Source organism: Erinaceus europaeus, chromosome 1 (assembly GCF_950295315.1).
Source record: "Erinaceus europaeus chromosome 1, mEriEur2.1, whole genome shotgun sequence".
Classification (NCBI taxonomy): domain Eukaryota; kingdom Metazoa; phylum Chordata; class Mammalia; order Eulipotyphla; family Erinaceidae; genus Erinaceus; species Erinaceus europaeus.
In genome coordinates this window covers 154,229,478-154,244,478 of record NC_080162.1, presented here as the reverse complement: position 1 = coordinate 154,244,478, position 15,001 = coordinate 154,229,478, and the positions used below count along the sequence as shown (strand labels likewise).

General features: G+C 33.0%; 1 protein-coding gene across 4 annotated transcripts in view; it reads right to left on the bottom strand.

Moving 5' to 3' along the window:
* The window catches only part of PCMTD1 (protein-L-isoaspartate (D-aspartate) O-methyltransferase domain containing 1), a 73,360-nt gene that overhangs the window by 17,423 nt on the left and 40,936 nt on the right, over positions 1–15,001 (bottom strand). For 2 of the 4 annotated variants that reach the window (XM_007515969.3, XM_060198494.1), the window contains one exon: positions 11,181–11,283. In XM_007515969.3, coding sequence (XP_007516031.1) covers positions 11,181–11,283 — 103 coding nt within the window. Of the gene's footprint in view, positions 1–5,199; positions 5,392–11,180; positions 11,284–15,001 lie in introns of those variants that run through there. The other 2 variants (XM_007515971.3, XM_060198488.1) reach the window with 2 other exon arrangements.

The window sequence follows — 15,001 nt, the reverse complement described above, 5'->3', positions numbered from 1 at the left end:
TCTAATAAATTTTAGTAGGGCTACAATGTAGGATTAGAAAAGAGAATAGAGTGAAAAGTGTTTTATCTTATAGTTACTTCAGACAGAAAAAAGAGAAATGACTTCTAAGCAAAGTTATTTTATAATGGCCATTTGTTCCTGGTTACAGTGTTGGTTCATGGTATACAGAGTTACAGTTTTTACAAACTATCCTATTTAGACTTCTACTCTATTCCTTAAGTAGACCAATGAATTTGAAAAGTCTCTAGCATCAAATATAATTAAGACCCTGATACACTAATACAACTAATAATTTTCAAAATTAATATGTGGAATGTCTTTTCACTTTTAAACTGAGTAAAGTTAATGTGATCACTCAAAAAAAAAATCAGGCTATCATTTGAGAATAAAATTAATTTACACTAAAAGCTTCATCAAGCCTGAAAAAAAAAAAAGAATAACTGAGTCAAGCAGTTTTACTTTGTAAAGATGTTCTGTCCTTTGGTAATAGACTGCACAATAAGTTTTTTTTTAAATTCACTGAAACAAACACATTGTGATCTTTAATAATTAAAGAAAAGTTTACCAGAATTATCCCCTGTCCTCCATTTTCTGCCTTCTTGGTGAAGGGGGTAAGGAATGGGGTGGAAAAAGTTGAATGAGATGGGTGAAGTGTGTGTGTGTGTGTGTGTGTGTGTGTGTGTGTGTGTGTGTGTGTGTATGATAGAATATATATATATATACACAGAATAATATATTCATATATATTATTCTCTTCTCCACATTTCCACAACACTAAGGAAGTTCATCCATTATTATTATTATCATTATTATTATTATTAATTTCCATAGCTGCCTTCTTACTGATGACACTTTAAGTCTCCTACCTTTTTTTCTCCCTGTTACACAAAGGACAAATTCAAGCTCTTTAAGTGTCACATGGAGTTCTTTATGGTTCTACTAGACTTATTTCCTGATTCTGCATTTGTCTGCACATACTGTATGGTAGCCAGTTAGAATTACTTACTTCTAATTGCTTAGAGGAACATTCACAAAGTATTTTGAAACCCTTTCTGAAACAGTTCCTCTGTTTTCTTAATAAATGTCTTTTATTCATTCGTGAAACATTTAAAATATTAGCTTCATGCAAGCAAACTGTTTCTAAGACTTGTGAGAACTACGGTGTTTATCTTTGGGAGATGAGAGGATGGGGACAAAGAAATTTACTGGTGGCTGCGATTTAGAACTATATATTGTAGTATTAAAATACTGTAACTCACTAGTAATCATAAATCAAAAAATAATAAAGCATTAGCTTCACATAGAATTTTATCTAGTTCTGTATTAATCTTATTCTTTCTACATGAGTAGCACAGAAACCACCTTTAATGTCACTTTCATATACAATAGCATGCCCTCTCTCTAAAATAATATCAAAATATAAATTTCTTGATTTTTAACTAATCAATAATCTACCATTATGGAACACATAGCTTAATTACACTGAGCATTCCTCAAAAGAAAAAGGTTAGAATACTATTCCCAATGAAGCCTATCTAAAATCTTACAAATTTTAAATAATTATCTAACAGTTTAAGTCAGTTTTGGATAAATGGCAATATGGAACTAATTTTTTATTTAAATTAATACATCTATTTTATCATCAAGCCTGTTAAATTTAGAAATATGCTTTCTTAGTTTCTTATTAGCAAAAAATACATATAACACATAAAACTATTATACAGGAAAACACCATTATACAAGTAAGCAACTTACAATTCAAAACACTCTTCATATTAGCTATATTTTACACATGCTTAAAAAATTTAGTTCCTAAAGTCAAATGTATGATTCTAATCACATAACATCTAGCAGTAATGAATTTAATTCAATCAGTGAAATACTACTTACTGAGTACCAGTTGCATATAAATAATGCACTATATGATAAGCATTTATTCCTACAACTAGAATAAACAAACATCAATCTCACCAATTAATACTTTACAACTTTGGTAAATGTTCAAAGGAAAGAATACGATTAAGACTAAGGATGGAAAGAAACTGACAGGGAAAATCTGACAATGGCTCCCTGAGAAATGTAAAGTTGTAGTCTGATAGCTGAGAAAGGACAATCCACAGGCACAATTATCCAAGATGGTAGCCAGGAGCCTAATACTGATGCTAAGCCCTTAAAGTCTGACTAACTTAAATTGAAATCTAAGAATAAAATTCACAGAGAATTTCAAATATTTAGTACAAATAATGTAAAGTATCTCAGTAACTCTCTCATATCTATACATATATATATATATATATATATATATATATATATATATATATATATATATGGGTTATATTTACATATATTGAGTCACATAAACTGAAAATACTCTTCTACTTACTACAGATAAATAGGAGCTTCAAATGCTTTCTTCTTAAACAGTCTTTCCTTTGAAACATTCTCATTTTTCCTACTATCTCTTCAAGTCTTCTTAATTTTACCTCCATCAGCTATTACAATCTTCAAAAAAACCTTACTAACAACGTGAACCATGTATGAAGCACAAACACTATGCCTTAATATTCTACCTACCAACTTTGAATATAAACTAAATTTGACAAATTAAATATGTATTGATCAGAGAAACTTCAGGGCTAGAGAAAATAATTCTCTGAAAATAGCTACAGAAAATATACTGATAGCATTCCTTTAATGATAGTTTTACTAAACTGTATTTTCATGTTACAAAATGCACAGCTTTTCAAAAAGTGCCAATAAGAGCAAAATTCAAAATAGGGTTTTTTTTTTTCTTAAAACTGGTCTTTAATGAATGCTAATGGGTACAAGGCAATCATTTAAGTCTTAAATAAGACATACTCATTCCAAGGAAACAACTGTGTATTATCCTTTGTAAGACAGATCAGAACAAACATACTACTATCTGTCAGAGAGAAAGGATCTTTACTAAGAAAAAAAGTTTTTTAAATTTACAAATAATCTCTAATGTAAGTAATATATATATATACACATATATTAAAAGCATGTAGGGTCTTCAAACTTTCATATAACATATTTCAGTTAATAATCCTTGAACGTTCAATCTCAAAGCTTAATTAAACTTGAGACAGTATTTTTTTAAAAGCAAAATGATTTCTTTATGTAAAATAGTAAGCCTTTAAGTACAAAGGACATATGCAAAACTGGAGGGGGAAAGTGTGTTATTTCTATATATTGCCACTGAGCATCTTCAACATAAAGAATTCATATGCCAAACACACTACAAAAAAACCAATAATATCAATTTAGTTGTTATCAAAGAGTCAACCTGGAAAAGGATGCAATGGATAAATTACTGGACTTACAAGCATGTGGACCTGAGTTTAATCCCCAGCATCACATGTGCTAGAGTGATGTTCTGGTTTCCTTTCTTTCCTGCTTTCTATCATTAATATATAAATAATCCCTTTTTTAAAAGTCTACAAGGGATAGTATCCCATATGGGAATCATTATATAATTAATGACTGTTCCTGACTTTTTCACAATACATGAATCTTTCATATTAATAAAACAACTCTCAGGTTGCAATATATTAAGGTCATTTTTTAAAATATATACAAAGGTAATAGATTATCCTAACAAAAAACTTGTAGATGAACTATAGTATTTTTTAAATTTATCGTTTATTTTTATAGATAGAACTTGAGAGGGGCAAGGGCGACAGAACAGGAAAGAGAGAGATAATTGCGGGAGTCAGGCAGTAGTGCAGCGGGTTAAGCGCACGTGGCGCAAAGCGCAAGGACGGGCATAAGGATCTGGGTTGGAGCCCCCGGCTCACCACCTGCAGGGGAGTCGCTTCACAGGCGGTGAAGTAGGTCTGCAAGTGTCTGTCTTTCTCTCCCCCTCTCTGTCTTCCCCTCCTCTCTCCATTTCTCTCTGTCCTATCCAACAACGACGACAACAATAAAACAACAAGGGCAACAAAAGAGAATAAATAAATATAAAAAGAGAGATACCTGCTTCACCATGCTTCCTGAAGCTTCCCTCTGCAGCTGGGAACAGGGGACATGAAGCCTGGTCCTTATACATGGTAATGTGTGCACTCTACAGCTGTGCCACCTCCCTGCATGGAGGTTTTGTGTTTTTTTACTAGCTACATATTTGAAGATACATCTTAGATATTTCATATTTTGACACTAAAATTAAATGTCTTGTTGATTCTAATACTAATAACATTTCATATAAATAAATTCACACCAACTCAACCACTAGTAGTATTTATGAAAATCTATGATTAAAATGTTCCTACAAGTATTTATGGATATGTTAATATGGCTACTAGATCAGACTCATTTCATGTATAGAAATTAGAAGAGATATAAATAGCTACCATGTTGTCAGATACAACTTCTATTAATTCTTCCAGTGTGGAAAAAATAAAATACTTTTTATCTTAGGCTTTCACTAATTTCTTAACATTATATCTTACCTACGTTTCAACAAGCCACTACAAAGGTCATATTTTAACCCCAATGCAATTCCTGTGTAATCTGGAAGTAATGTAAGCTATTAAGTTTTCAGACTATCATAAAGCAACACTCACTATACTTATTTATATGTTTAGACATAAGATGTAGATTAAAACAATGAAAGAAAAATCTCAGTTCTACCTTTTTATATCAAACACTAAGTGAAATCTAAGAATGAAAAAAGAGAGTGGAAATAAATCTACCAAAATCATATTTTTCTTACTTAAGAAAAGTATTGTTTTACAATAGTAATTGAACCTACTTCCTATACTTGATATAAGGGAGTTTACTAAAAGGTTACATCTATTAGTAAAATGAAAAGGATAATAATTTTTATCATTTGAAGAAAATTTCTCAACCAAAAACTCTAAGATAACTAACCTGTCCTCCTAATTTACATTATTCTCCCAATAATGCTATCTGTACACAGGAAAAAGGAAGAATGCAACAGATCTGAAATGTCTAACTAAATTTACTCAGACATATGCATAGTAACGATTTTTTATATAAACCTTTATATAAAAATCTAATGACTGCTTCTGAGATTTTTAATGACATAGTGGAAAATATTTAGTATGTACTTGCTAAAATGTACACTAAAAATCACTTATGGGAAAGCATATATATATATTTATCTCAATTTAAAACAAGAACACTTAGCCAAAATAACACCAGATTCTAATCACTTACCTGAGCAGTGGTTTTCTTTACTTGTGCATGCCGAAGTATCTTCATCTTGTGACGGACTGATGACTTGGTTCACAGCAGGGACCTTGCCAACTTGCCCATATAATTCTTTTGATAAGCTGCTAGGAGATCAGGGTGACCTAGCCTTGCCCTGCAGCTTCCCTCTTAGACGGATAGTCTAGGTCTAGGAGCTGACTGAGAGTAGAAAAAACAACATTCCCCTTCAATACACTGTTGAAGTGGGGGCTGACAATTTGCACACCTAGTTTATCATGTGCCACAGGATGCTGTCATTGAAATTTCAAGCAATCATTCCAGCGGAATAGAGGATTTTAAGGACACAAGAAAGAATACTACCATTTTCTCATACCTCATCCAAAACAACCCGTGAAATGAATCACAGAAAATTTTTTTTCTTACAGCATTTTTGTAAAATACACATTCTAAGTTTTAAGTATCATGCCAACTTTGTTAAAACAAGGTGAAACTTCAGGACTTTCCATTAGAAAGAAAACTCAGGCTAACAATCTCTTGATCTCCAAAATGTGACTGTGCCATTCAAAAATTCTCACAACTAAGCTACTGAATGCTTTTTTTTCTTCATTAACTTTAAACTAGAGGTTCTACCTTTTCAAACACTTTCCCTCCCAACTGCATTAAGCTTATCTCAAAATAAGTCAATCAATATTCAAAGTGTCATGGAGCAAATAGATTTTTCACTGACTGAAGCTTTAGGAAAAATCCTTTAGGAAAAGTTCAATTTTTCCAACAAAACAGAATTATGTGAAAAATGAACACAATAGAAAATTAAATCAGGGTTACAGACATTGCTGTAAATCAATCAAATCTTGTAAAATACAAAACATTTGACTAACTGTGCATTTAAAACATACATCTCGGGGGCTGGCTGGTAGCACAGCGAGTTTAGCACACATGGCGGAATTCGCACAAGGACCATGTAATGATCCTGGTTCGAGCCCCTGGCGCCCCACCTACGGGGGGGGGGGGGGGTCACTTCAGAAGCAGTGAAGCAGATCTGCAGGTGTCTATCCTTGTCTCCCCTCTCTACATTTTTCTGTCCAATCCAGCAACAATAACAAGGGCAACAAAATAGAAAAAACGGCCTCCAGGAGCAAGGAAAAAAAAAAAAAAAAAAAAGCACACACATCTCAACTAAATCAGACCAAAACATTCTTACCCTCATCTCTGTGCCACTCCCCATGGTTCCAATATATTAACAGCACTCAATTCTAATCTCAAGAAACAAAGGAATGATGAAAATGAAAATACTGCTTCAACTTTTTAATCTGTGGCTAAATCACTAGTCTGTCAATTCATCGGTAGCAGTTTACTGGGAAGAAATATTAAAATAATCCAATATTTAAAAAATTGTAGCAAAGCTAGTACTAAAAATCTGATCTAACTCAGGTTGTAACCTATATGTCTAATTCTAGCTTTTTAATCTGGGGAATATGGATAGTAGTATCGTCTCTAGAACTTAGAAAAATCACTTGAGGTGGTACACAATACTCAATAAATAGACAACACATATAAGATTCTATTTTTATCATCATTACTGTTTATAATAGTTATAACACAACTATAACAAATTATAAAGAACTAACTGTCCTTGACTCATACAACAGAATGAAAATCTTTAATAAATTAAGTCTATGCTACATTTGTTAAGCTAGAGTATTTCCAAAATCAGCTATAGTACACTTGAAGACGTGAGAAAAGACCTACCGAACTACTTATGAAAAAAGGTACATTCAAAGCATACATTGTAGAGAGCCAATTCAACTACATACATATGTATATTATTATAGAAACACAAAAATAGTTATAAATGTTATCAAGTCCCACTCACTAAGTATTTGGAGGGGAAAGATTGATAACGCAGGCTCCTCTTTAACTAACTTATTCCTCAAAGTAACTACAGATGGGGAGATTGTTTTGCTTACTGTATAAACATAAGTACTAATTATCAGTTGGCCTTTTTCACTCTTCTCCTTTCCTCATGAAAACCAGAATAGCTGAACACCTTTAAAATCTAGTAGCAGGGCCAGAAGGATGGCTTACAGGTGAAGGCACATGTCTTGCCATGCCAGAAGCCCAAGTGGGAGCCTGAGCACCATCTAAGAAGTGCTACATCAGAAGAAGCTCCAGTGTAATGGAGCCTCTACCTTTCTGTCTTCCTATCTGCGTGAGAGTGGCCAGAGCAGTGAAATCGTTTGTACATGAAGCCCCACCTCTTTAAAAATGAAAGCAAAACAAAGAAAAATCCTTAAGCTGAAAGACCTTTTTAGAACAGATCAGAGAATGTGTGAACAATAGTCAGGAAACTATGGTGAGTTTAGCCTGCTTCATATTTTTTTTGTTAAGTCATACTGCTACTAAAACATGCTTATTCTTTTACATTATATCTACAGCTGGTTGCCAACATAGACCAATTAGCCTAAAATGTCTAGAATATATATTATCAGGTTCATCAGTGGAAGTTTGCCAATGTTTTAGAGAACTCAAGATATTAAATGTTAGCATTTACAAGGGAATTTCTGTGATTCTGGCATAAAAACATGTACCAAAGAAACAAATTCTATAAGAAAACTCCCCCTTCCATACAATTTCACAGTGCAGTAAACTCAGAGTTACCTAAATTATTTCATTTATAATGGGGCGGGGCAGGATTTTGTAAGCATAATCAGAAGTATACCCTTTTTTATACAAAAGGAATAATACTTTCCAGATCTGGAAATTATACTTGTTTTATCCACATACAAAATCATAGCTGTGTGTTTTTTAAGGGTATCTTAAATTTTATATTTGAATATAATGGAGTTTTTTCCACCTACTATATTTGGGAGTTCACTATACTCTCACATAGACATATTATAAAAGTTTCAAGATGAAGTTTGAATTATAAATGACATAGCAATACATTATGAGAAGTCAAAGTCAAACCCAGGGTCTCATACATCTGTAACATGCATTCTACCACACTGAGGTACTTTCCCAATCCCTAAAAAGACCTGGTAAAATCCAACAGGATAAGTAAGATTGGAAGAGTATTAGATTTCAACTACCTATTCTGTCTTTATTACATGTTGTCGAGAACAGTTCAACAATAAAGAGCACATAAATAAAAATTAATATTCCCAATACTTTACTATTAGTTAAAATAACTCTTTTGAATGAATTGTACAGAATATATGAGAGCAGAAAAAAAAATCACTTTGGACAGCAAGTCTTTTCAAACTAAAAAAAATTAAAATAATATATATCTAAAGATATTCAAAAAATACAAAAAAATGATCACAGCACAAGACGGGGGGGGGAGGGAAATCAGACCTACCATTCCTGCCACCAAAATTAGTATTAAATGGCCTTTACAAAAAAAATTCAGTTAATGACTCAACTAAATTCCAACCACTCAGTAGCTGAAACAAAATGAAACAAAATTTGTGTTGTATCTACTACTTTATACTCAAGAATTTTATTTTTCTTTTATTTGACAGGACAGATAGAAAGTGAGAGAGGAGAGGAAAAATAGAAAAGGAGAAAGACACCTGCAACACTGTGAGGCTCCCCCTGCAGGTAGGGATCAGGGGCTTAAATTTGGAATCTCGTGCATGGTAGCATGCACACTAAACCAGGTCTGCCATTGCCTAACTCCTCAAGAAACTTTTATAACCTAAAATGTATAACTAACATTTCAGGACACTACTTGAAGACCAGGTTAACAGTTTCAGAACTGATTTTTAGACCAGTTTATTAACACAAAGTCTAGTTTAAAGATAAATGGGAACATTTCAGCAACTGTATCAAAAATATCTGGCTACCTTAACTAAAAAATCAAATTATTAAGACTGTAAATATCTAATCATATCACTTTAATCATATTTAATCATAATTCATGATCTTATAAAGAACAAACTACAATACAAAATAAGACAAAAACACAAGGAAACTTGATCATTTTACAAAAGTAAGTTTCAGAAAACTTTAGAAAAATCAAGACAATTATGTATGTGATACTGTCTCCAAACTTAATAAATTTTGGGTTTTGCTTGGTTTTTTTAACATTGTATCAGCTTAGCAGGGGAAATAGCAAAAAAGTTATACAAAGAGGCTCTCATGCCTGAGGCTCCAAGGTCCCAGGTTCAACCCTCTACACAACTACAAACCACAGCTAAGCAGTGCTCAGGTAAAATAAAAATAATAATAAATAAATAAATAGCATCAGCTTTAAGTAATGACATATTTTACTGATTCCCTGAGAAAATACACTGGTCATGCAACAAGAATGAACTTCATACTGGTATAAAAGTACTTCAGTGATTCAAGATTATTTTGAGTTTGTCCTGTCCAATAACCAAAAATGTAATTACCTGTACATTCATGAACTGTATTACTAATTATATATAACATACCATACAAATACCTTAAAATATTCTTTGACTGTTTTATATTTTCTAAGTTCAAATATATTTTAAGAGTCTGGTGTGCACATTTACTTTACATCAAAGTATTAATTGAATAAATTTAAACTCTATAGATCAAATATAAAAATATTTATGTCTATATCATAAGTACTTACAATACCAGTGTATGTTAAAAATGATGAACACTCAAAAAGATGCCAAAATTGAATGTCAAATTTTCTATAAAATAATTTGAACTAAATTTATTGTCATATATGTTACTCTTGGAATAAGACTATGAACCAACACAGTAAGCAATTAAAAGCTTTTGAATTGCAAATTAAATGTTATTAATGAAGACAAGCATAAATGAGATGTTCAGCTGACAGAAAATTAGGGTGGCATGATCAAATTCACGAAATTAAGTACAGGATGAAGTAAGACCTGAGTATTTCCCAACTGGCCCAAGCTTGACTACCTGAAGTGTTTAATAAAGTAGTTAAAAATCACACGTGGTAAGCACAAGTCCCTCTTCCCTCTCCAACACTAAACATTTTAGTGTAGTCTATCACGAGGACATATACAAACGGCAATGGCAAGACTGACGAGAGAGATAGGCAGGGGAAGGCAGGCAGGGAGCAGAGATAAAGCAAAATGGAAAATAACATGACAGACATGCACAGAACATTTCAGTGGTCCTCTTAGCATTTTTTTGCCAAGTCAATGTTTCTAGAAAAATCTTCAGCTCTGTCCAGACTTTAATATTCTCGCCTCTATGGTCATGGAGATGATGGAAGAAAGTATACTTCCAACAAGTCAAGATGAACACTGAACAGCCTGCCACTAAAATGTGTCAATATTTTCATCTTGTAATTACTATTCCTTATTAAGTCTTTCTTTCATTTAAAATAAGACTAGGTGAGATAAATGCTCTCAGAAAGTTACATGATTTCGGAGCTCATGAACTTCAATATTAGAAGTTCTTGGTCTATAGCAGTATCAATGCTGGAATTTAGCAATATTATCTACCAAATAAACTACCCTACCACTCCAATGTGAATTATTTCTTCTTAGGGAAAGTATCAATCAAAACAATAGTTTGCAAACAAATTTCTGAAATGCAAACCCATCACAAGCTATAACAATATGCTTATTTCTGCATAATTTCTTTCAGGTAGCACAGTCATTGTTTATTAAGAACATCCTTTGTAGGCTAGCAGGTACCAACTCTATGTTACAAGTAGAACAGAATTACCAAATATACTATAAGTATAAAACCAGTTCTGAAAAAGTATTCTAATCCCAACTGTCTTTACATTGCATGGCCACAAGTGGTTCATAATGGCCACTTGCATGTTTAATGAACAGGCCACTAGCCTACTAACCAAGTGGCAGGAGTATAAAACTATGAAATAGAAGTTACTTACTATTTACTTCAGATTTACATGGCATAAAAATTATAGCTCAGAACAACTATCTTAACTGTTGCCACACATCACTTTGCTCAATTGAGAAATCAGCATTAAGGAACAGGCATGTCATATAAATATGAATACTTACTTATCAAAGCTATCACTATTTTTGATGAAGCTCTCCAGTTTTTCCTTGGCATATTCCACCACATCTGAATGAAGCTCAATTCCATGATTTATTCCAAAAGGACCTGAAATAATAGCAGCAATTTTATTTAAAAAAAAAAAAAGTTAATATATCTTTTAAAAGCTCTTTAAATTTCTGCTCACTAATCTACCATAGGAATAGTTAAGAAGACTTGAACTAACAGAATACCTGCACACCACAAAATAAAAAAACTGAATGGGAATCTTCACTATTTAATTTGGAAGGGAAAAAAGTTCTATTGAGTCCTCTCAAGGGACTGGCTTATCTGATGGGACAACAGTAGAAAAGAAATAGTCATATTCCTATATGAAATTAAAGTTCTATGCCATCTATTTATCACTTATTAAGAAATAATTAATTCTAAATTGCCTGAGATATGTTAGGGAGGGCTTGATAAAGAAGTCTCACAGCACTTGAGTATAATCTAGTTAAGTAAGCAAGTGCTAAATTCCTTGAAGGCCAAGACTATACACCCATTGTTTTGAAGCTCCCAGTCTATCAAGCAGAATACAGCCATCAGGCACCCCCTGCATCCTGATCTTGCCTTCCTATTCCAGCAGGCTCCACACCTTCCACTTTGATACAACTTTTCACACATCACCAAAGATGAGTGTCATTCTAAAAACAGGCAATATGAAAGCACTCTCCATCTTAGGATGGTTCCTTTCCCATGTTAATATTGGTGAGAATACAACCATCAGAAATCACATTCTCTAAGACTACTGGGCATATTACCTGTCCAATAGCCTACAAGTTCATCTAGTTATCTTTGATGAAAAAAAGACTTTTTGGTTTCTGAAACTGAGACCAGCATCCACTCTACATTTCTGATTATGTGTTACATGTGCTTCTGCATAGAAAAATACATCATGACTTTCCCAACAACCCGATACTTTACTGGATGTGCCTACACATTAATAATATTACTAATTGATCAGATTTTTTAAATAGTATATTGGAATATTACTAATTGATCAGATTTTTTAAATAGTATATTGGAAGTCTATCAACTTCTAGTATATTAGAATAACCAAAAAAATCTTATAAATTATCATGTTGGAGGGATGAGTAGGCATATTTTTTTTTAAAGTTTAAGGTCTAAGAAATATCTACTATAAATTAGACAAAAATGCTCAAGTACTATCTTCAAGCCATACATGAGCTAACATTTTAACCTATTATATCTATATCACACTGCTCTTGATTCTAAAAAGAAAAAATTCTAATTTAAAACACTCAGATAAGAGAATACACCAAGAGAAACTTGATCCATCAAATCACAACCAAAGTAACTTTCTCTACAGTATTTTTATAGTTTTAATATTAAATTGTTTTGGTAGCCTGGATGAGTTAACACATGGATTATTTAACTCTTAGCCTTTATCTGAAAACTGAAACATATATGCATCTAATATCACTTGAGTACCTTATAATTCCTTACTACCACAAATAAATGAACTAAAATTCCCTTTCTCAAAAAAGTGAAACTGGCCAAAAAAATCCGTGATTATCACTTTTAAACTTAGCATTAGTACTGAGAATTTTGAAAATTTGAATTTCCATACAGAAAAATGAATTAAATTTTCCTCATTTAAAAATAAATCAAACTAAGGGCCAGTGGCACATCAGGGAGAAAGCACACTTTGCCATGATCAAGGACCTGGGTTCAAGGCTCTGGCACCTGCAGTGAAAAGCTTCACAAGTGGTGAAGTAATACTATGGGTGCTCCTGTTTCTCTCTTCTTCTCTAACTTACCCTTCCCTCTCAATTTCTGTCTCTAAAGAAAGGGAGAGAGAAGGGGAAAAAAAGAGGGAAAGAGAGAGAAAAGGAAAGAACGAGATAAAGGGACAGAAATAAAGGAAAAACAGTGGCCACCAGGAAAAGTGGATTCATCATGCAGATGACTCCAAGCCACAGCAATAACCCTATAGCAAAAATAAATAAATAAATAAATAAATAAATAAATAAATAAATAAATATCAAACTAAACTGCAGTTACTTAGCATTACAAATGTAGTCAAGAAAATGCTGTTCTAGGAAATTAATCTGAATTTCTTTACATATACTTTATTATTTTGTTAAGCAGTTTCCACCTATGAGAGATTTTACCACTAGATTGACTTTTTCAATGAGAGTAACACCAGAGCACCAGAGCTTCCCCCTGTAGCACAACACTCCCATGCACTGCCAGGGTATGAACTTGGATTGCATTTCTGGCAAAGTACATACCCTGTCCAGAGAGCTATCTTTCTAGCCACTCTATATCTTTTTAAGGTATCATGAACTTTTATATTTTAATTTTCCATTAAGATTCTAGTTATATCAGGCCAGAGATATAACTCAGTTGTAGAGTAAAACCTTCATATTTAAAAAGTCCTAGGTTTCGGGAGTCGGGCGGTAGCGCAGCAGGTTAACTGCACGTGGCGCAAAGTGCAAGGACCGGTGGTGTGAGGATCCCGGTTCAAGCCCCCAGCTCCCCACCTGCAGGGAAGTCGCATCACAGGCAGTGAAGCAGGTCTGCAGGTGTCAATCTTTCTCTCCCCCATTCTGTCTTCCCCTCCTCTCTCGATTTCTCTCTGTCCTATATAACAACGGCATCAATAACAAAAATAGTAACTACAACAAGGGCAACAAAAGGGAATAAATATAAAAAAATCCTAAGTTTCATATCCCCCTAAAAAGGATCAAATTTTAGTAGTCATTTACATGAAAAATTAAAATGAGGGCTACATTTATAGAAAACTGAACTATCAATTCCCTATAAGAACAAATAAATAAGTACTATAAGAAAAGTTAGTTAAGAATCTAAACTGCCTTAAGAACAGAGGAGGTTTGAATTTCAAACTTGTAGGAAAAAGGGGTTGCACGTCATTTACAAACCATACCAGCTTTTCCCTTTTTCTCACTATCTGCTTATTCTCTAGAAACAAGATGACAACTTTCAGAAATAAGGTTTAAAGTTTTCCACAAAAAAAAAAAAAACCTTAAAAATATTCTTCAAACACCTTGACTTTCACATCTCCTGGGCACAATGTGTAGACAGAATCATTAAAATAGAAATAAATGAGCTTCAGCAATATCATATTCATGTAGACTAAATTATGTAATTAATATGAGACACAAACAATAACTTTTTTGTGAAACTTTAATTTTAGTATAACATGGAAACACACCATCATTACTTAGTAACTAAGTAGTAATATATTACAATATAAAGAAAAATAAAGTAAAATAACTAAATACAAATATCAGCAATGTCATTTATTTTGAATGTGGTATACAACTAGAATGTATCAAGTATATAATAAAATTGCAGTGCAATACTATTTATTAAAACCCATAGCTGAGTGGTCCGGAAGGTGGCGCAGTGATAAGGCTTTGGACTCTCACATGAGGTCCTGAGTTCGATCCCCGGCACCACATGTGCCAGAGTGATGTCTGGTTCTCTCTCTGTCCTCCTTTCTCATTAATTAATAAATAAAATCTTTAAAAAAAAAAAACCCATAGCTGACATCTCAAATAACTATAACAGAAATTTAAGCAGAAGTCTGAATAAATACATAGAGCCACCTCCAAGAAAGAGAGTGGGAAAGAGCTATTTCATCATTAAACCCTTTGCTCTAAAATGTCTTAGTCATAGATAACCTTTTCAACTTAAAACTAGTCAGCCTTACCCTCACTATTAACTAGCAATGGGAAGGAATGCCACACTTTCTAAAGGGAGGCTAGGTCCTCCTACTCTGCTACTGGAGGAAGACAGG